Source organism: Plectropomus leopardus, chromosome 9 (genome assembly GCF_026936395.1).
Source record: "Plectropomus leopardus strain MGB_pleo_1.0 chromosome 9, ASM2693639v1, whole genome shotgun sequence".
Lineage (NCBI taxonomy): Eukaryota > Metazoa > Chordata > Actinopteri > Perciformes > Serranidae > Plectropomus > Plectropomus leopardus.
The window spans coordinates 26633691-26654586 of record NC_142184.1 but is presented as its reverse complement, the minus strand read 5'-3'; the positions used below and the strand labels follow the sequence as shown (position 1 = coordinate 26654586).

The window sequence follows — 20896 nt, the reverse complement described above, 5'->3', positions numbered from 1 at the left end:
AGCAAATATTTCTCTTTCTCATTTGCTCTCTTTCTCTCTCGCTCACTCTTTCACACACACTCACACACACACAGACCATGAGTCTCTGAAAGCTGAGCGGTGATAATAGAGGCATTCAGACGTACTGAATGGGGTGAAGGGGAGGAGAAAAGGGGCTGTAAACTGGCTGTAATGTGCAGAGTTCAAGGCTGTTCTCAACTTTCCCCGACTCACGTGTGAGAGTTAGTGGAGGTGTGTGTGTGTGTGTGTGTGTGTGTGTGTGTGTGTGTGTGTGTGTGTGTGTGTGTGTGTGTGTGTGTGTGTGTGTGTGTGTGTGTGTGTGTGTGTGTGTGTGTGTGTGTGTGTGTGTATGTGTATGTGATCCTCATACATGCACACTGACGCACGTGAACTCCATGTACTCATGTGGCTTCGCACTGAAACAGATCAGGTCAGCCGCTCTCACTGCTCCGGTTTGTTTTGGTGATCTACACAGTTACTACTACTCTTCTTTGTCATGTAACTTCATACACACATTATATTCATAAAGACAAGTGCATGAGACACATTTAACACCCAATATGGTTTTATCGAACAAAGTGAAACTTGACTTTACTGCCAGTAACCTTTAACACTGATTTCAGATGGACAGCGTTGAGCGAAATGACCTTCCTCACTACAGGCAGCCTTATCTTGCTATTGCCCTGGACGAGGTCCAGCTGGATGTCCTCGGACAGCGGGTAGAAAAGAAGTCCCTTTCATTTCTGGAGAGAGTGAAGGCACAATGTTGGTAAGTCAATGGGCAGGTTAAGTTTTTGGCCTTTTTGTGTACCAATGTGGGCCTTCAGATAGTTTTTTTTTTATGTCTAACAGATAATCAAGGCCCTTTATCTAAAGCTCTATTACTGTGTTTGTGTGTGTGTGTGTGTGTGTGTGTGTGTGTGTGTGTGTGTGTGTGTGTGTGTGTGTGTGGTTTTTTTTTTTCCCCAGGTGTTCTGGTCCCAGGTTGAAGAGCTTCCTGCTGGGCTTTTTTCCTGTCCTGTCATGGCTGCCTTGCTACTCCATCAGAGAAAACGCCATTGGAGACCTGGTGTCTGGAGTCAGTGTCGGCATCATGCAGCTGCCACAGGGTGAGGATGCTGCAAAAGATTATAATCACATCTTACAGGTTCCATAGTGTCTTTATTAAACTTTTGTATGAGGTGAGGTGGTAGTTTTTCTTCTTAACAGGTTTTAAACAACTCCACACCAACTTTAACTTAAAATTTAACTGCGGGTTAGAGGGTCCAAGGTGAGAATGCAGTCATAAATTAAGGTCTACTTCTGGATAAATACATTATTCAGGTTACAACTTCAGCTGCAAAGATGATAATGATGATAATTAGCAACTCTCCGAGTGATAGTTTTATTTAGTCCTTTAACACCTGGATCCACATCACTTTTCTTGTGCTGCATTCAGATGCATTTTACAAGCACGCAAACCTCTAAAACTTGAGAAAACTGCTTATATTTCTTTCAAAAACATGGGACAAAAAACATAAGAGGCAAATTGGCAAGAAATGTCCTGCAAATGTTCTGCAAAAAATAGTAAAAGGTGACAAGGATTTTTATGACTGTCTTAATTATATACTTATATATACATATATACATATATATATGTAATGTAATGTATATATGTAAGAAGAGAAAGGTTTGCAAAAAACTAGTTTTCTCAAAATTCTGTCTCAGTAATTCAAAATAATGAATAAGTATAGTTGTTATATGTTTTCTCAAAATACTTAGTATCTTGAAATAATGACTTGCTATCTGAAAACAATAACTTTGTATTGGGAAAAAAAAGAGTTTTCTCAAGTGAATTATCTCAAAATGATGGCATATAATCTGTATCTCCCTCCTCTTACCACGTCCTTTATGTGGCAGTTTCTGTGACGCTTGGTTGGAAGAAAATGTTTCATGAGTGTAGAGACCCTGAAAAACCCATTGATAAAGAGGCTTTCTTAACATTCAAGTTTTTATTGGTTCTTGGTTTTCCTCCTACACTAGCTGCTCAAAACTGTTCTGTTCTTCTTTACCAGGTATGGCCAACGCCATGTTGGTGGGAGTTCCTCCAGCCTTTGGTCTCTATACCTCTCTCTATCCTCTGATCATCTACTTCATCTTCGGCACCTCCAGACACCTCTCCATTGGTGACTGTCAACTTTTATTTTCTGGAAAGGCATTCTCTTTCTCAAAACTGCCTGGTGCACTAATATGGCACAAAACCTCTGTCTCTCTTTAGTTCTATCATTTGTCCCCTTTTTACTGTAACAGTTAAACCAAAGTTAAAATCTTCTGAAGTACTCACTGTAAAAGTTCATGTGATTACTCAATACTCTTAAACCTAACACTCTAGTGCTAAGGGAGTTAAGGTTTGTGTGTCTGCTTATGTGTGACAGGTACTTTTGCCGTCCTGGCCATCATGATCGGGTCTGTGACAGCCAACGTGGAGTTGCTTAGCAACAGTGTTGAAGGGAGTCAGATTGATGTGGAAGCGGCCAAAGTGAACGTGGCTGTACAAGTCACCTTCCTCTGTGGCCTCATACAGGTAAACACACACACACACACACACACACACACACACACACACACACACACATTAGACAATACGTGGACAAATAGGCTTACACTGACCCCTGATCTCTGGCCCATTAAGGAGATGAGCAGGAGAAAAGAGAATTTCCCTGCAGACATCAACCAAAATATCAAATTGTTTTTGTCATTTTATCTTTTGTTTCATATACACAACCTGCTGTATTCTCTGAAACCCACTTTTCATTACAGGTCAAATCAGATATTACAGGAAATATCTCCCCCGAACTTTTAAAGCAGTAAAAATGTTGTGTAATTCTCTTAAATCACAGAGGAAGCATTTTACGCAGATATTCAGCAATTTATTGAGATGATGGAGGAGATATAAAGTCAAAACTAATGCTGTGTGTATGTCTGTCTGTGTGTATGTGTGTGTGTTCCCTCAGCTCCTGGTGTACCTGCTGCGTGGAGGCGGTGTGTGTCGCTGGCTTTCTGATCCTGTAATCAGAGGCTACACCACAGCAGCAGGTCTGCATGTGATTGTCCTGCAGCTGCCACTGATGACTGGAATATCTGCACAGAGATATACAGGACTGCTGGCTTCAGCTTGGGTCAGTTAAAACACACACACACACACACACACGCGCGCACACGCACACACACACACACACACACACACAAACACACACTCACTCACTGATGTTGGCAAGCTCAGCACAGTTGACGTAGCTTGAGGCGAGACTTTGAAGCCGTGCGAGGTCCTGTAATGCTGTTATACGACTGATCCCTGACCTCTGATGTCCTCCCTTAGCTGGTCTCTGTGGGTTTTTTTCATTTGTGTTTAACCCTTTGAAACCTGGAGCGACATCACCTTTCTTTTGCTGCTTTAGGACACCTTTCAAAAGTATTTAAACCTTTGAACCTTGGGCAAATTGGTGCAATTTCTTTCAAAACCATGGGAAAAAAGGCAATAAGCAACTTAGTAAAATGGTTACAAAAATTGCGAGAAATTGTTAGACTTGGAAGATGATTTTTCTTTTCAAATAGCTATGGGAAAAATGTCTAGGGATGAAAAAAGAAAAAATAGGGGGAAAAACATTTTTTATTATTATTAGAGTATTACATATATAAATTTATGTTACATAATTATTAGAAATTTCTGAGCACTTTCTCTGAGTCTTGTTATGTGTGTGTGTATTACTTTATTTTTCTTTATGTTTCATTCTCATGGGGGGGTGTTTTGTTTTGTTTTATTTATTTATTCATTGCTTTGGTTTGGGGTTTTTTAACTAATTTTCAGGTAATACATACATTTATTATTATTAATTTCTTGTTACTGTCTGCATCATTTCCTCTTTTGTTACTCATTGCCTTCTTACAATATTTTCGAAAGAAATCAAGCCAATTTGCTCATGTTTCATAGAGTTAATTCATTAGTTTGCCCATAAAGCTGGATCATGGTCCTACAAGCTACATGCACATTGCAGGCCAGAGGTTGACCATAATGATGACTTGTGTTGTGGCGTCCGACTGGAGGTCATATCCTACCTCCTGCACCGGTCCTGGCAGACCCTAACCGTGTCTCTACACCTCACCTTAACCTCAGAGAACCTGAATAATTTAATCATCTTGGCACAGTGTTGTCTTGGCAGGAAAAATGCTTCTGACTGCTCCAGGCGCTGCTGCTGTGAGTGAGTGATAGTGTTGTTTTTATTTTTGGCACTACAGAGGGCAAATTCAAGGTTGGCTTCAACCTCCTCCAAGGATGCACCCTGTCACCTCTACATAGGCAAGATTTCAAGGTGTAGGCTGAGTTTGGCTGCTTATCAGCTGCTTGCAGGTGCTGGTTTTCCTCCGGCTTTGCTGGACCGTAACTACCAGTATGCACTGGAGCAGTTTACCCCCAAGAAAATCTCGCTGTCTCAGGTGATAGGTCTCCTCCTAAAAAATAATGATAAAAAGAAATATCCACGTAGAAATCAGTATCTGCAAAGTAGTAGTTATTTTGTTTAAGGCGAGGCAGCTTTATTTATATTGCTCATTTCATACAACAGGGCAATTCAAAGTGCTTTGCAGAACAAAAAAATTTAAAAAAAACATTAAGGGATAATAAAAAGCAAAAAAATTATTTAAACAATCATTCAAACATTTGATAGATGAGTTAGCTTTTGTCATATGTTTGTTTTATAAAGGTCCAGTGTGTAGGATTTAGAAGGATATATTGCCAGAAATTGAATATAATACCTGAAACTAAGAATTGTTGTGTTTTCGTCACATCGATGCATTTTTGCAAAAAATACCGTAGTCACCAGCACCTCTGTGAAGAGCAGTATCCAAAAAAATATAGATAATTTTACCCAGAACTGCTTTATTTAGTGTTTTTACCGGTTTTAATTACCTGATCTATTTGTTTGAGAGGACACCTCTGCGAATAATTCAGGTCTCAGTAAAAACGTCCTGAACAATGAACAATCAAGGATTTCTAACCGGGATTTTACCCTGTGTGTGTGTGTGTCTGCTTCCAGACGTTAAAGGATGTTCTGCTTGGAGTGACCAGTGCTGTACCAGGAGTGCTGTCAGTCTCAGCGGTTTCCATGACGATACTCATCACAGGCAAGATGCTGAATGAGCGCTTTAAGAACAAGCTGCCTGTCGCCATACCGTGGGAACTTATACTGGTGAGGGATAGACACACACACACACACACACACACACACACACACACACACACACACACACACACACACACACACACACACACAGAGTCCCTCACACACACGCTCTCTCAGTAGAGTCATGCCCAGATGGACACATGCCACAGTGATGAACTGATGAATGACTCACAGTTATATAAAAAATCAGTTTTTATCACCAAAACCACAAATCCCCACATACAATACATTTCTGCACCTGGCCGCTAATAAGTCATCATTCTGTCTTCTGATGGTGCTTTGTTTTATTTAAATGTTTCTTAAAACCTATGTTTAAGCTTAACATTGATTTTAGTCGGTGCAACTTATTAATATTCACAGCATACTGTTGTAACTAAAACCCTAAAACGTAAATGTAATGTCACAATGAAAACTAAAAATATTTAGGTAAGTTAAAAAAAAATAACAGTCAAAAAAACTTTTATCATGTTGAAATTTGATGACTCTCATTTAACGTTAAGGTTTGGTAAACTGTATCAGTGGACTGACAGTATCTCATCGTAACACTGTGTGTGCTGGTATACCTCAGTGTGCATGTGTGTTAACAGACTGATTGATTTGACATTTAGATGTAGAATACTGTATATTGTTGTTTTCCAAACGGGACATTTTGTGCAGAAAATGTCACGTCCATTGTTTCTCTCCCACAGATTGTCCTGGGCACCATCCTGTCAGTGCAGATGGATCTGGTTGGACAGCACACAGTCCAGGTGGTGGGACACATACCCAGTGGGTCAGTAGAACTGTGTCATGTTTTTCCTTGTCCTTCAATTTGTTATATTTTTTAAGACTTGTGTTGATTTTTCTCTTTGTAGAGGACTTCAAGCAATATATCTTTACCAATATGCTATAACAAATATATCTGTTAGTTAATATACCTCTACTATAATATAATTTAAAACTCTATGATGCTTTTCTTTTCGCCTTTCTGATACTGTGACCTTCTTCTAGCCTCCCACTCTTCATACTTCTGTTGTCATCATACAAAATAAGCCGGTTAGCTTCATTGTGGGTTATTATTGTGTTATCCTCGATCACTTTAAGAGAATCATTGCAATTCATGAGGTGACTCATCTTAAACTGGTGATCATAATTCTTTATACTACTGTGTATGTCTTTTTTCTGTGAAGAATGAATTAGTCATACAGTTGATCAAGCAGCCATCTCTTTTCCTCCCCCTCCTCTTCCTCCTCCTCTTCTCTAGCCTGTCTTTCCCGGTCCTCCCGTCTCTCTCTCAGGCCAGAGAGCTGTTCATTCCAGCACTGTCTGTAGCTCTGGTCGGCTTCAGTTTCCTCTCAGCCATGGGCTCAGTGTTCGCCCACAAACACGGCTACCGTGTGGACTCCAGTCAGGTATACTCTTGCCAGTTGTAACTCTTACATATTTAAGATTTTTTTTGTAGGTCTGCATTTTAGAAAATTGCAAAACAAACACACACACAAAAAATAACAGGCTACATAGTCATGCATAATCACAAAGAAATCACTTGATGGCCAATTCCGATCATGTGTAGAGAAATGGAGAGAAACTTTTTAAAGTTTAGGGGTTTTTTTCCACACAAGAAGAATTGGTCTTGTACCTTTTTTAATATTAAGAAGTAATATTGTGTGCTGATGTTGTAAGACACTCCCGAGGCCCTGGTGAAATTACAGTTAACTTTTCAGGACAATAAACTGTTAGCTTACAGTGTTGCTAGTGTAATATATAATAGATGTCAAAATTCAAGTTAAAGTTGATTCACAAAGCATGCCTCAAAGGGCTGTGCAGATCATTTTTAAAAAGTGGCTTGATCTGCAGCCAAAATTGTAAGGCAGCAAACTTAAAGTGTTTTGCAGATTTGTCCTTTCACCGGACTCCTATCTTGAATCCATACTCCAAGTATCCAGCTTACTCATGTCTTATTAGCTAAAGGGCACTGAAGCTCAAGGGAATTAAAAAGTGAGCTCTATTGAGGTTATCTCAGTTCTTATTGATTACCAATACAGATTAAAGTGGTGTCTGCAGATTTCTGCAAAGGAAGACATGCAGGAAGACACACAGTTCAGAAATAACGTGAAGCAGGAGCATTACTTGGTGCCCAGCAGTGATTTTGACTGATGCAAAGCCTCATGGTTTGAAGCAGGTCTGACTCTCCTCACTAAAGCTTCTTTAATCCAAATACAGCTAACATCATGCACATACTCCCTGGCCTTTAGTGTAATGAGCAACAAATTCACCAGTGCACCATCAGATCTGTAAACTTCTCATTATACCTTAAAGGACAACCCTCAAACCATGAAACAATGTTTTTTTTGAAGGATTATCCCAGCACAAGATATTAATTCAGGGTCTGGACAGAACCAGTAGGGAGTTCTCTCCAGCAGTATCCCTGAGATGTGCTGCAGACTCTCAAATGTGCGTACTTCTCAAATTGCTGTCTCTACCTCAGGACCTGCTGGCTCTGGGTCTGTGCAACACCATCGGAGGAATCTTTCAGTGCTTCGCGGTGAGCTGCTCCTTTTCTCGCAGTATGGTCCAGGACAGCATTGGAGTCAAATCACAGGTAATTCTATTCCAAAAGACATAACTAGAGTTACTGCCACACAGTTGTATGCCTCTGCACATCAGTCTAGTTCACACTGATGTCTTTTAAAACGTGGATGCTTCAGACACATCTTAACCCCGTCAGCACAGAAAACCATATGACAGTACAGTGTCAGGGTGGGCACCAAAAGGTGCCCACCCTGACACCTTAGTTATGGCCAAAATCGTGTTTTGTGAGGTCACCATGACCTTGACCTTTGACCTTTAACCCTCAGTTCACTCTTGAGTCCAAGTGGACATTTGTGCCAAATTTGAGAAAACTCCCTTGAGGCCATCTTCAGATATTGCATTTGTGAAAATGAGGCAGATTCCATTCACAGTGACCTTGACCTTTGAACACATAATTCTAATTAGCTCATAGTTGAGTCCAAGTGAATGTTTGTGTCAAATCTGAAGACATTTCCCAAAGGTAATCTTGAGATATTGCTTTCACAAGCATGAGATGCATGCAAGGTTACCGTGACCTTGACCTTTGATCACCAAAATTGAATCAGTTCATCCTTGAGTCCAAATGAACATTTGTGTCAAATTTGAAAAAAAAAACCCCTCAAAGTTTCTTGAGGTATTGTGTTGAAAAGAACGAGACAAACAAGGCCACAGGGACCTTGACCTTTGACATATGACCACCAAAAACTAATCAGCTCTTTGTAGAGTCCAAGGGAATGTTTGTGTCAAATTAAAAGAAATTCACTCAGGGTCTTCTTGATATATCACTTTCACGAGAATGTGCTGGATGGACAACCAAAAAACATAATGCATCCAACCTCAGCTATCACCCATGTGGAGGCATAAAAACCACACCCACCTTTGTCTTTTGTGTTAAAAATGGGGGAGCATCTCTTTTTATAGAGAGTTTATAGAGAGTTTTATAGAGAGTTATACGTTGTATAACTCTTTGTCTAATTCCTTTTCATTTCGAGTTTGGTTTACTGTTGTGTTTTAATTTCATATCTTAGATGGCTGGTTTGGTATCAGCTCTGGTGATTCTAACCATCCTGTTGAAGATTGGTCACCTCTTTGAGCAGCTGCCAAAGGTAAAGTGCATATGAGATAACACATATCATATATGTTACTAAGCAAGTGCACAAAAAGTTTGTTTTGATAGTTTTCTCCAGCCAGCATGGCTTCCCATAAACCATCACAGAATAATGATAGAATAATAGAGCATATCAGTGAAGATGTTTTAAGAAATGTCAAGTCATGCTCCATCTGGATAAGACTCACTGTCAGGATGACTCACTCATCTCAGGCAGAGTTCAGTAATGCCTTGCTGTGTGTTCCAGGCGGTGTTGGCAGTGATCATCGTGGTGAACCTGCAAGGGATACTGGCTCAGTTCAAAGATGTGTGTGTGCTCTGGAAATCTGACAGACTAGACCTGGTGGGCTACATAAACATCCATACCTACAAACATACACAGACACACATACACACACATATCATTATTCAAGCTCATAGCATAGAAGTATGATTACAAGCAGTACTGATCCCGCTCTGATCCTGGTTCTCTCTTCACTTTCCTCTCCTTCAGCTTGTGTGGGTCGCGTCGCTGATTTCCACGCTGGTCTTTAACCTGGATCTTGGTCTGGCTGTGGCTGTCATCTTTTCTCTGCTCACACTAATCTACAGGACACAACAGTCAGTAAATATCATTTTACAGGCACTGCATGGAGGAGTTTACATCAATTAAACTTAACTTAATGTGTGCGCACCTTTTTTTCTGATCCGGACGTTCATGAGGTTTTTTACCAGGAGCTGAATTATCCGCAGAGGTCTCTCCTTAACAAACAGACCCAGTAATTTAAACCAGTGAAACAGTTTAACATTGAATGTAACAAACCCAGTGTTTTTACGAATTGATTGCTAACTACAGTGGCCAATGCAATAACACAAATGCCACATGTACAGCCAGTTTTTGGTTTGACCACTCTGGGCTCCTGTAGAAAAATGGCAGTGCAACATGGTGGACTCCATTGACCCACTCTCTACGTAGATATAAAGAACTCATTCTAAGGTAACAAAAACACAGTGACTCTTATTTTCAGGTGAAAATATATTAAAGAAACCATACTTATTATATTACATAGCTTATCTGCCAATATTTACCCCTAAATCTCCTTAAATATCACAATAACATAGGAGGAAGTGTGTTTTTGACATTTTATCATTGTGATATGAATCTTGTCTTCACTCATTTATTCATTTGACTCATTTCATAATTTTCACATACATCTTAAAAGTTTTGTATTCCTTCCCTCCCCTCTCGTCTCCCAGTCAGACGCACTCTCTCATTAATATTCCCGTTTCTCTCCTGTCTTTCATCTTGTCCTCGTCCTCCAGCTCTTCCACTGTTGTTTTAGGTCGTATTCCTGGTACAGACTGTTACAGGGACGTGGGACTCTACACTGAGGTAAGCTCAATCTGTCTCACAGGTCCCACGACAATAAGCTTTTAAAAAAAAACACATAGTTTGAAAAAAAAACTGTTTGATTAAAGTTTCTATGTTGTTCAAGATAAGTTAAGTAAAGTTAAGCCCATGGGTAATTAGAAAAGGACATGAAACATGAAAACACAGTGCTTTGAATGTCTTCTCTGTATTGTCACATGCTGTTATTTCCCTGTTCTGTGTTATGCTTTGGGTGAGGAACATGGTCTTACAGCTTTTGAAATGCTTTTAAAACTCTTCCTAGCATTCAGAAGATGCATGACATTACACCTGCCAGCAGCTATTTTTTCTCACTCAATTGATTACAATTAATAACTCCATAGGGCTCAATAAGTTTTATCAGTACTAATCTCTGTCTTTCCTTGTTCCTCCCAAAACTTTATTTGGAGTTCATCCCAATCACTTTTTCAAAGTGATGGACCCCCAGTGCTGCCACAGAAGGGTACATTATGTCATATTCATAGAGCAAATGATACAATCATCTACAGACATTGGAGTTTACTGCTTGTTGTGATCTTTGTTAGTTATTAAAGCATGGAAATCCATATTTGGGCAGTGTGCTAGAAAGTAGATATAGCTGAGCTGACTGACACCTGTCAACTGAGGAATCCATCCCTTTTGTAGACTAACCTTTTCATCAGGAAAGGATACATTTTAAAAACAGCAAACAAAACACATCTACCCAAGAGGTGAAATCGCTTTTTCTCCAAAATAATGATTGACTCTGTAGCTCTGGTGCCATTTTTACTGACCTAAACAGACTTGGTGTTTTGTTGGAGCCAGCATCTAGTGGTCACCAGAGGAACTGCAGCTCAAAGCACTTTTTCTTGTACGTACTGTATATTTACAGCTCATATTTAAAGTACAGAAGACTGGTGTAGATCCTCAAACTCTTGGGGGAAAAAAAGCCAAGAATTGCCTTTTTCAAAATGTCGCAGTATTCCTTCTGACTTTGTTAAACCTTTTATTTCATAGTGAGTTGTTAAGACTTCATCTTTGTCACAAATCCAAAACACCCACTTTCCTACTTGAATCCATTTGTTATATATATGGTCCTTAAAATAAACACCATAGTCAACACAAAAACAAAAATAAATTCTTGGATAAAACCAGTCTGTTGGTTCGATTTTTTTCTCCTATATCACTATGAACCTTTACTGTTTCTACTCAGCTGAGTCACAAAAACATTTTACCAAACCTGTTTTGTACCAAATGAAGTCAGCATTCAGTTTCACAGAAGTTGATCTAGATATTTCACATTTTATTAAGTGTCCTCTACAGTGCCCTTCTAGTTGAGTTGTGGAGAAAATGTGAGAAAGTGCCCATCGGGGCATCCCTCAAGTAGAGAATATGTGCTAAAGTATCCCTTAGAGTGTCCTTCCAGTAAAGAAAACATGATGCAGTGCTATATTGCTGCCCTACATGAAAACGTTTTGCAAACTGATGCCCCACTGCGTGTAGTCTGCACCCTTTTCACTTTTTACCCTGTTTCCACTGATATACCATTATTATACAACTTTATATTACTTCCATAATAATATTTAAATATGGAAATTAATAATAGTACAATTAGGGGCAGACAATTTTGACATTGAGGAAAGTCTGTCTGTCTAATTTAACAACAAAGTGATGTTTCACTGTATGAATTTAATAATGCAATATTTCATAGCAGCAGGCCAATTTTAAAGCCTAAAACCTGTCTTATACTTGCAAATGAAACACACCCTGTATTTCTACTGGATCACAGCATCTGTGATGCAAATATACACCAACACATCAAGCATTTGATGGCTAAAAATGAGCAGGATATACATCAACATCAGTCTGAATGAATGTCAGTCTTTAAAAAAAAATGTTTATGTTAAATTTGATGCTAAAACATTTTTGGTAATTAGTTATAGAAGTATTTATGTAGCAGATCATTAAATGAAGGTGTCCCCAATGTGTTAAATTACACCAAAAAACACTCAAAATCCTTCAGTGAAGGTCAGTCTTTTATAAAGTTAATGAAGCACTCTGACTATGCGACTGTCACACAGCCAAAACACACTAAAAATATGTCCCTGGCTGAAACCACCATCTGTCACACATCAAAACACCAAACTGTCACCAAAGGCAATCTGTCTGCGCTCTGAGCATCAGTGGATTTCTGTCAACTTCTCGTTCTCTGTTCGCTCTACTTGATTCTCTCCTCAATCTGTTACACTGCTGGCTGCTGCACCGCTCTCCTCTGTGTACTTTGTCAAGTATCTATCATGCATTAGTGATGGTGTGTGCAGTGGCTGTCTTTGTACAAGTTCCCCTTCATGAATTCACTCTGTACATATTCTTTTTTCTTTTTTTGGATCCTTCTCTGAGCCACAATAGTTAAATAGAAGATCTGTTGTGTCTCTGAACTAGATGTTTGTCAAGCTGGGCCAAACATTTAAACCTTTTTTGTTTGCCAAATGCAGTGAGTCATTTTAGGGTTTGTGCCAATCAAAAGGCATATACATTCTTAACTTTCCTGAAAAAGAAAAAGCATATACATTCTTAACTTTACTGAAAAACATAGTTAAAAAGCTGATTATTAATTACCTATTTTTTAAAAATCTACTTTGAAAGTGTTTTATAAGTCTCAAGAATACACACATTGCATTTAGATAATTAACTCTTAACATTTACCTTTAAATAGCTGTAATAAATCTGAATGAAGTATTGGGCAACATCTCAGAGACTTTTTTTTTTTGCATGGATGGAGTTTGGCCTAATTTATTGTCTCCAGAGTGAAGGTCTTACTGCATCCAGGTCATTGTTCGAAGAAAAGTTGGGGGAAAAAGTACTTATTGAAACAATAAAACACATTGACACAGACATCTGGAACCAAGAGCATATTTATACAGACAGGACCAATGAAAATACTGTTTTTCAACTATATATTTGCCTCTAATTCTCTTATGATCATTATGTCCAAATAAATATGATAAAAAAAGATCTTAAAAACTGCCCATAGGTGTGAATAAAAGCGTGTCCAGGGTGTACCCTGCCTCTCAGCCTGTATCAGTGCCCCCCCCCATGACCCTGAAAAGGATAAGCAGTTACAGATAAGCGGTTATCTTGTTGTACATACTGTGTCTGTTGGTTTATTTCTTATGTCCTGTCATGTAACTGTCATATTTTCACATGCATGTTTTCATTCATGCTTTTAATTGTTTGCATGCCCGTCTTTCTATTTTAGTGGTTATCTTAACACTTGGCCCAGGGACAACAGTTGAAAGTTTGCTTTTGGTTAACACAGCACATTTACAGCAATGTTTTTAATGTGCACTGTCCCTGTAAAAATGAAAACATAAATAGATAATGAACAAATAATATGGCCTTTAGGTTCCATCCAAGACAAAGGAAATACAACCACAGGCAAAGGGAAAGTGTCCCTTCAAAATAGCATCCCATCTTGAGACCTCTGATAATGTTTTCGTTTCAGAATCTGATGAAATTGTTTAATAAAATACTGTAATAATTACTGTTACACTAAAAATATTGTTATAAAATATAGCCACAAAAATAAGAAAGAAACTGTAAATGGTACATCTGTTAAGATTCAACACTTTGAAACTGGAGCAAATACGCTTGATTTCTCTCAAAAACATAGGAGGACAGCTATGAAGAATGAAACAAGAAAATTACCTTAGAATTAAAATAATAATACTAATAATGCAAACAAACGAGCAAAACAGTTTCAGCAAAATGCGCTTAAAATATATAATTCTGTAAGATCATTTTAAATATGGAATTATGATAACTATAAATGTAGTTTTTTTTGCCCTAGCTTTTTTCTTGATCCACCATGAACTGCAAGCTCACACATTTGCCAGTCTAATGTCAGTTACAATAAGCCACAAGATTGGTGTTGAAAATTCTGACCAAAGGTATTACACAATGTTTAATGTGTGTGTGTGTGTGTGTGTGTGTGTGTGTGTGTGTGTGTGTGTGTGTGTGTGTGTGTTTTGTTGTTGTTGTTTTTTTTAAACAGGCAAAGCAAATCCCCGGGGTGACTATACTCTCCTATTCCAGTCCTATTTACTTCGCCAATTCTGAAGTGGTCTTCACACAGATCAGACAGGTGGCAACACACACACACACACACACACACACACACACACACACACACACACACACAAAGCAGAATGAATATGGCAGGAAAAAAAGAGAAAGAAGAGGGGAGCATTAGCATCAGTAAAATAAGACCAGATGTTGAGTGAAAGTGTTCTAGATTGAGTGATGGGGTCATAATTGTAATTAGGAGAATGAATGAATCCAGATGAGCATCGGTCCCACAGCTCATCTTCTCCACATGTAGGCGGAAGCATTCCCACCTCATGAAAACCATCAATATGTGGACATTACTTCACAAGATTCAGTACCAGCACCAGCTCGAGGCAGTATAAGAGATGTGTGTATGCAGCTGGAGTGTGTGCGCGCTCGTCTTTGATCCCTCTGGTTGGAATTTTAAAAACTGCATAATTATATTTGAAGAAATTCTCCAATACACCACGGGTTACACAGCAACGAAAACGTTACGAACCGATTTTCCACATGTAACTTTTCCTCACCACATCCAGACAGTGAGTCGTGATCAGAAGGAGAACCCAGCTGGAGTCCACACCTCCTCTTCCTCCTCCTCCTCAGCCCAGACGTCAACACACACTCACTGGTTGCTTCTGGATCTCAGCTCGGTCACCTTTATGGACTCTGTGGCCGTGCCAGCACTTTGCAAGGTGAGGAAAGAAACCTGACTAGAGTGCAATGTTTAAACTCAGCTTCAGTTTCATTTTCTAATAAATGATTGATTTTCTTTTATTACTTTGCTGCATGACACTTGTGTTGGCAGTTCTGCAATAAACTGCCCAAAGACCATCTGTGAGTCAAACAGTGTGTGTGGCGCTGTGGCATCTTTACCTGGAATTAACTTTGAGTTTCTGTAGGTGGTGCTCTTTTCTTTGTCTAAGATGTCTGTCACTCACTACTCACACTGACTCTTTGTTTTTAACACACACAATAGCTCATGCAACATTGAAAACATACTATGGAAGTCCTTTTTACTGGGAAAAAAGAGTAAAATGTATGTTGAATTTAGATAAAAACATTACTTAATATCCACAAGTAGTTCTATTTTTATGAAGCCTACTTTTTCAGATTTTTTTATGCATTCATGTTTAGGGCAAAAAATGAAGAAGCCTCCATTACCTGACACCAGAAAGTAGCAAAGCAGATGTTTATTTATTTTAAGTAATAGGTTATTGCTTTGTATACTGGCTCTAGTGCATGTGCAGATTCTAAAGATTTAAAGTTCTGTATTAGAAATGTGCATATTCTTTAGTAATATTAAATATACTGTAATCTGCTTTTATGTGTATAGCACAGAGCCTGAAAAAAGCAATGCAGCACGCTAGTTGTAAATTAATTTTAGCCTTTGCTGAATGTTGCAGCATAATTTGATCTGTTAAGATGGGGACATCAGCGTAGGTTGGTTTGGATATCAATCCTCTGCTGCCAGCTTTGAACCTGCCAATTCTGCACTTTTTTCTAATCAGTAAAACTGCTGTAGTGGTTGGCTGTTCTTCTTCCTGCTGATCAAAGACATTCACTAGAAATTATTAATTAAGGCGAGACTACATGTTTAGTAATTGCATGTTAGATAACGAAAATTTGAGGCACACCCTCCTGGTTGCACACACACCTCATTCATATCCTTTGACTAAAAGATAAGTTACAAGTTGTACTGATAAGAATTTGTTATCTCATCCTCCTCTTTGACCTTAATGATAAAAGAAAATTTATTCATCAGCCGCACAGAGTAACACGTGCTTAAATATGACTATATGTTAAGACGATGTTTTCATGACGTATGTGTGTGTGTGTGTGTGTGTGTGTGTGTGTGTGTATTGACCAGGTTGTAGAAGACTTAGAGGTCCAAGGTGTCTCTGTGTTTCTGGCGGCGTGTCCAGGTCAGCTTCATGTTTTATACTCACTTATCTTCTTAAGTTAAAATTCTATTTCTTTCTCACACATTCACTCACTCACATTCACACACACACACACACACACACACACACACACACAAACACAGCCAAATGTAGCTACCCTGGTCTTTTGTTAATATTTCTCTGAATTGTAGAATTGCTTATTGTGCAGCGTGCTTTTAAAAAATACTTTAAACTTTAAAATGAAAACATAAAGTGTGCTTTCCTAATGCTGTCTGTATGTCAACAGAGAGAGTTTTATCCCAGCTCCAGACTCACGGTTGCGTACCAGACTGCCTGCCCAGCTCATGTCTTTTCCCTTCAGTCCATCATGCTGTCCAGCGCTGCCTCAGCATCCTGCCCAAACCTCTGGAGGTACACATGGTCTCACTTCCAAGTTCATGTATAGACATACTGAAAAAAAAAACCCAAAATCAGATTTAGCAATGGAGATGTATTTCCTACAAGATGGTCTGTAGAATATTTTTAATGCATCTGTTTTGCTGAACTGGTCAAAGAGTTTTCTGGTGTTTCTGGAGGCCAAGGAGAACTCCACCAATTTTACTCACCAAAGTATTCTTAGGTGTTGGAGAATACTAATGCATAAGAAAAACAAAGGTGTGTAAAGCCTATTGTTGCTCCTAAGGGAGCTGCCCAAAATCTAAATATCCTCAGGGGATGTCAGTTAAGTCGCTGTCGGTTGGAGCTGAAGACTACATGTTTGAAAATGACACACATTTGGAGGTGTGGAGTTAAAAAGGCATGATCTCACCAGACAACTGTGGCATATCTCTGCTTGAGGCTTGCAGCTAGTAGAATAACACACATGAATCCCTGACCGAACTGACTTGCATTGTGGGTAATGTGAGCACATGGTTTTATCAAGGGAGCAAAAACTGTGGAATAAAAAGACAGTATCTCTGGCTCTGCCTTATCGAGTTTGATGCTCCTTTTAAATGGTCTGTCATTAGTTCAACAGGGTCATAGGAGTGCTGTGCAAAATCAATACGTTCCTCCACTGATGCTTTTATCTGATATCCTGTTGAAAAGCATGTTGAGATGTTGTATAATAATGTTTGTTTGTTTCTGTTTCTTCTAAGGAAATCAATCCAGATGCAAGTGAATGTTGAACCTACATGACTGCTGCTTTTGAATGTGCTACAGGACAGTGAAGTCATCTGACTGTAATGGAGACGGAAAGAAAAATCCTGGGGTCATAGTTTCAGGGCTTAAAGATGACAGAAACAACATAAAAAAAAAACCAAACTTCTTCTTTATTTTGAAAAAGAGCCATTAACACCTTTCACAATATGTATATGTGTACACTTCTCAACCATTTCTAGACAATAAATGTTACTATTTCTCAATTTCCATTGACCTCTTTGTCATGAAGTATTTGAAATACACTGATGACTATATAGTTGCTCAAACAGGAGGGGAAATGTAAACAACCGTATCTCTGTAAGCAAGCACAGGATAATACAAGACAAATATTTCCAAATTAATTCACCCCCTCTCCCACTATAGTAATACAGATAAATCTGTGTTGTGTAATAACTTTGTAAATATACAATAACTTTGAATCTGAAACACTTTATGTTTTGCTTAGTCTCCAGAGCAACAGCTTCTTACAGTTACAACATAGCAAAACACACAACAAAATATATCCACGCACCTGTAGCTACATACCAAAGATGGGAGTTAACTTTGTTTTCATAGGTGTGTCAGTCTCCCACTTTCCTATTCTGTAGTGAACTGTGTTCTGGATGATGAGACGGTGCCAATGTTGGTTTACTTTAGGTCATAGAGGCAGACAGTGACAATGACAGAAAAATTTGCAGTGGATTTATTGGGGAAATTTCATCAGTATGAATCAGCAACACCTTATCTCTTTCAGTTACAATCCATGATAAAACACCAGCTGGGTCACCAGCGGGTCAGTCCTTACAAGGTCATGGTGTGCAGCCAAATTTTGTTCAAACTGTAACACATAACTTTATTTTACATTCCATAGGCGATCTCAAAGTTCCAGTTAATCCATTTGAGGAAATCTGATTAAATGATCTAGCCATAACAATATGGGGTCTGTGGTTTGTCACACAGTGCAACACATAGTGCAACATAATGGAGCAGCAATTTATAATAGTGATACTGTCAGTGGGGAATAACTTTAACAAAAGGGAAACAAAAGGGGAAAACGTATTTATGTTAAAAGGTTTATGTGTATGACCTGTAATATAATACAAACCAAACAATAACTTCAACAAATCAAACAGTTCTCCATTTGTGTCATTTGTTGGGATGGACAGTGTAGTTTCAAGCATATTTATGAAGGCTGATCAACCACTGTGATTTGTTGTGAGTTATTTTCTTACAATAATAGGAAGTGGGAATTGAAAATGTTTTAATGCAAAATTTTAGTTTTACTGCAAACTTGTAATTTCAGTTTCAATTTTAAATGTCTTTTCTGTTTCCTCTGTTTCTTTTATTCATGTATTTCAATGCGCTATATGTTTTCCTTCTTTCCTCAGTATTGTTCCCTCAGCAGGCTCAAACATAACCGTGCTCTCATCTATGTCGGAAATGTTTGACAGATTTAGATATCAAGGAAACAATAGGGTTAAGTAAATGTTGAAAAAAAGAAGAAAAAAGAAAGGATAATTTAATGCACAATAAATCTTTTAAAAATGTATTGGGTACTGTATGTTCTAGAAATTCAATATTGCAACAGAGTCATTACTGATAAGAGGGATTTGGAGACTAATTAAATGAATATTAAAGATTCATAATTGATTCCTCTCTCTCACTGATAAGACACAATCATAAATAATAGATGGTTATATGATGCCAGCCGTCTGTGTCATTGTACGAACGCGACGTTCAAAGTTCATAAAAGTCCACTGCCTGTCCACTGCTTATAATCTGTCCTTTTTAATAGAAGTTTTGTTTCACTGGCAGGAAGCTGCCTCCCCCTAGTTAAAACACACAGAAAAAGTACTATGAAGAACTTTAGAGGTTAAGAGGCTTTTTTTTGTGACTTCAGAAAATACTGAAAACAAGTGCCCATCTTAAATTAAAAAATATCTATATTTACAAATTAAAAACAAAAGCTAGAAGGAAAAAAACATGTTGGATGTTGTGTTGAAAAGTTTCTGTGAAATAAGAAAATGTACGTCCATTACATAGTAAAGTGTCAGATCTGTACATGAAGTACACATATAAAGGGACTATTTTACATGTATTTTTTAAACCTTTCTTATTCAGATTAGTTACAGACATTGCATTACTTATTTTGATGCTTCTAACAAACAACTTGTGAAAAGAAGGTATGGTCTTTTAATTTCATTTCATTTTATTTATTCGCACCACTGAAAACAGGAACAGAAAAGAGGTCAAAAGAAAACAGAAGAAAAAAGGTGCCAGAGGGGTGATAAACCCAGACAGGCTTAAAAAATACCTCACCAGAGGTAATACAATAAATGACAAGTAATACAATACATTACAATACATTGATAAAAACAATAAACAGTGGGGTCAGCAATAAATAACAAAAAAATCAAAACAAATTGAGTGTGAGTGTGTGTGAAATACTGTGTTCCTTGATTGCAAAACGGGATCTTTTCCTAAATATAATGCCCAAAAAATTCTGTCTGTTTGATTTTAAATTAATAAATCCAGAGTGTTTGGTTCCAAACCCAATGTTCGTTTAGTTTTTGTTTAAGCTATGTGATACTATCTCTTTAACTAAAATGACTTCTAGCAACAACAACAAAAAAGTAATTTTAACATAAAGTGACCGGCTTGAGTAGAGTGCTTGAACTGCTGACCATAGAGACACTTGGTTCACTCATTTAGAGACCTTCCTAAGCAATGAAGACTATTCGGTCACAGCCCGAGGCTAGTTCAAAAGCAGTCGGAGAAATTACCCCGAAGTACGAAAACCTTAGCAGAGGATGGTTTCGATCCATCGACCTCTGGGTTATGGGCCCAGCACGCTTCCGCTGCGCCACTCTGCTCATATAAGCCTTTGATGTTACGCGTTATTATATACTTTCTTTCTCTAAACATATTATTTGTGGTTCTGATGATTAGCTTGTTAATTTTTGTACCCTAAACTACGGATGCCCCCTGAACGCCACGCAGGCACAAACGGCGACGGCGTCCAACCACAGTGTCCACCGTAACCGGGCCAGGTGTGAGACAGAAGCTAAATTTGGTGTAGAAAAATGAGGTTTCTCATGTAAATTAAGCTTTACAACAAGTGTAACTGCATGGAGCTGTCAGTATTTCCCGGGCAGAGAAAACTAATTAACTGCTGAGTTAAAGTGACCGTCGAAAGAGAAGTTATATCAACAGGAGGAACTCCCTCTGGCCTTTCTGTGCAATTAACAAGTGGCTAATCCTGGTGAGTTAACGTTAGCTACCGAAAGTTGCATGGTTAGCATACACATTTCATCGTAGTGCAGTGGAGTTGTGTTTTATCTTTGTTATCCATTTGGCAAAGTGAATAGCGTTAGTGCGTAGAATTTTTTAGTGTGATGTGTTGCAAATATGGTTGTTTGCAATGGGTTGTTAAGCCGCTCACCCCTACAAGCTAACGTGCTAACTT

General features: G+C 38.5%; 1 protein-coding gene and 1 non-coding gene across 2 annotated transcripts; one reads left to right on the top strand and one right to left on the bottom strand.

Annotated features, from left to right (window-relative positions):
* Positions 1-237: 237 nt before the first annotated feature.
* slc26a6.1 (solute carrier family 26 member 6, tandem duplicate 1) lies at positions 238-17657 on the top strand. The gene is made up of 19 exons (XM_042492567.2): positions 238-430; positions 624-769; positions 970-1109; positions 2055-2165; positions 2415-2563; positions 2994-3158; positions 5073-5225; positions 5909-5991; positions 6463-6610; positions 7687-7800; positions 8798-8875; positions 9125-9220; positions 9371-9477; positions 10180-10249; positions 14298-14387; positions 14887-15042; positions 16218-16272; positions 16538-16662; positions 17388-17657. The coding sequence occupies exons 1-19, from the start codon at positions 371-373 to the stop codon at positions 17415-17417; spliced, it is 2076 nt and encodes a 691-aa protein (XP_042348501.2). The 5' UTR covers positions 238-370; the 3' UTR covers positions 17418-17657.
* Positions 17658-20231: 2574 nt separating this feature from the next.
* Positions 20232-20303, bottom strand: trnam-cau (transfer RNA methionine (anticodon CAU)). Its single transcript has one exon. It is a non-coding gene; the product is annotated as a tRNA-Met (tRNA).
* Between the last annotated feature and the right edge of the window lie 593 nt (positions 20304-20896).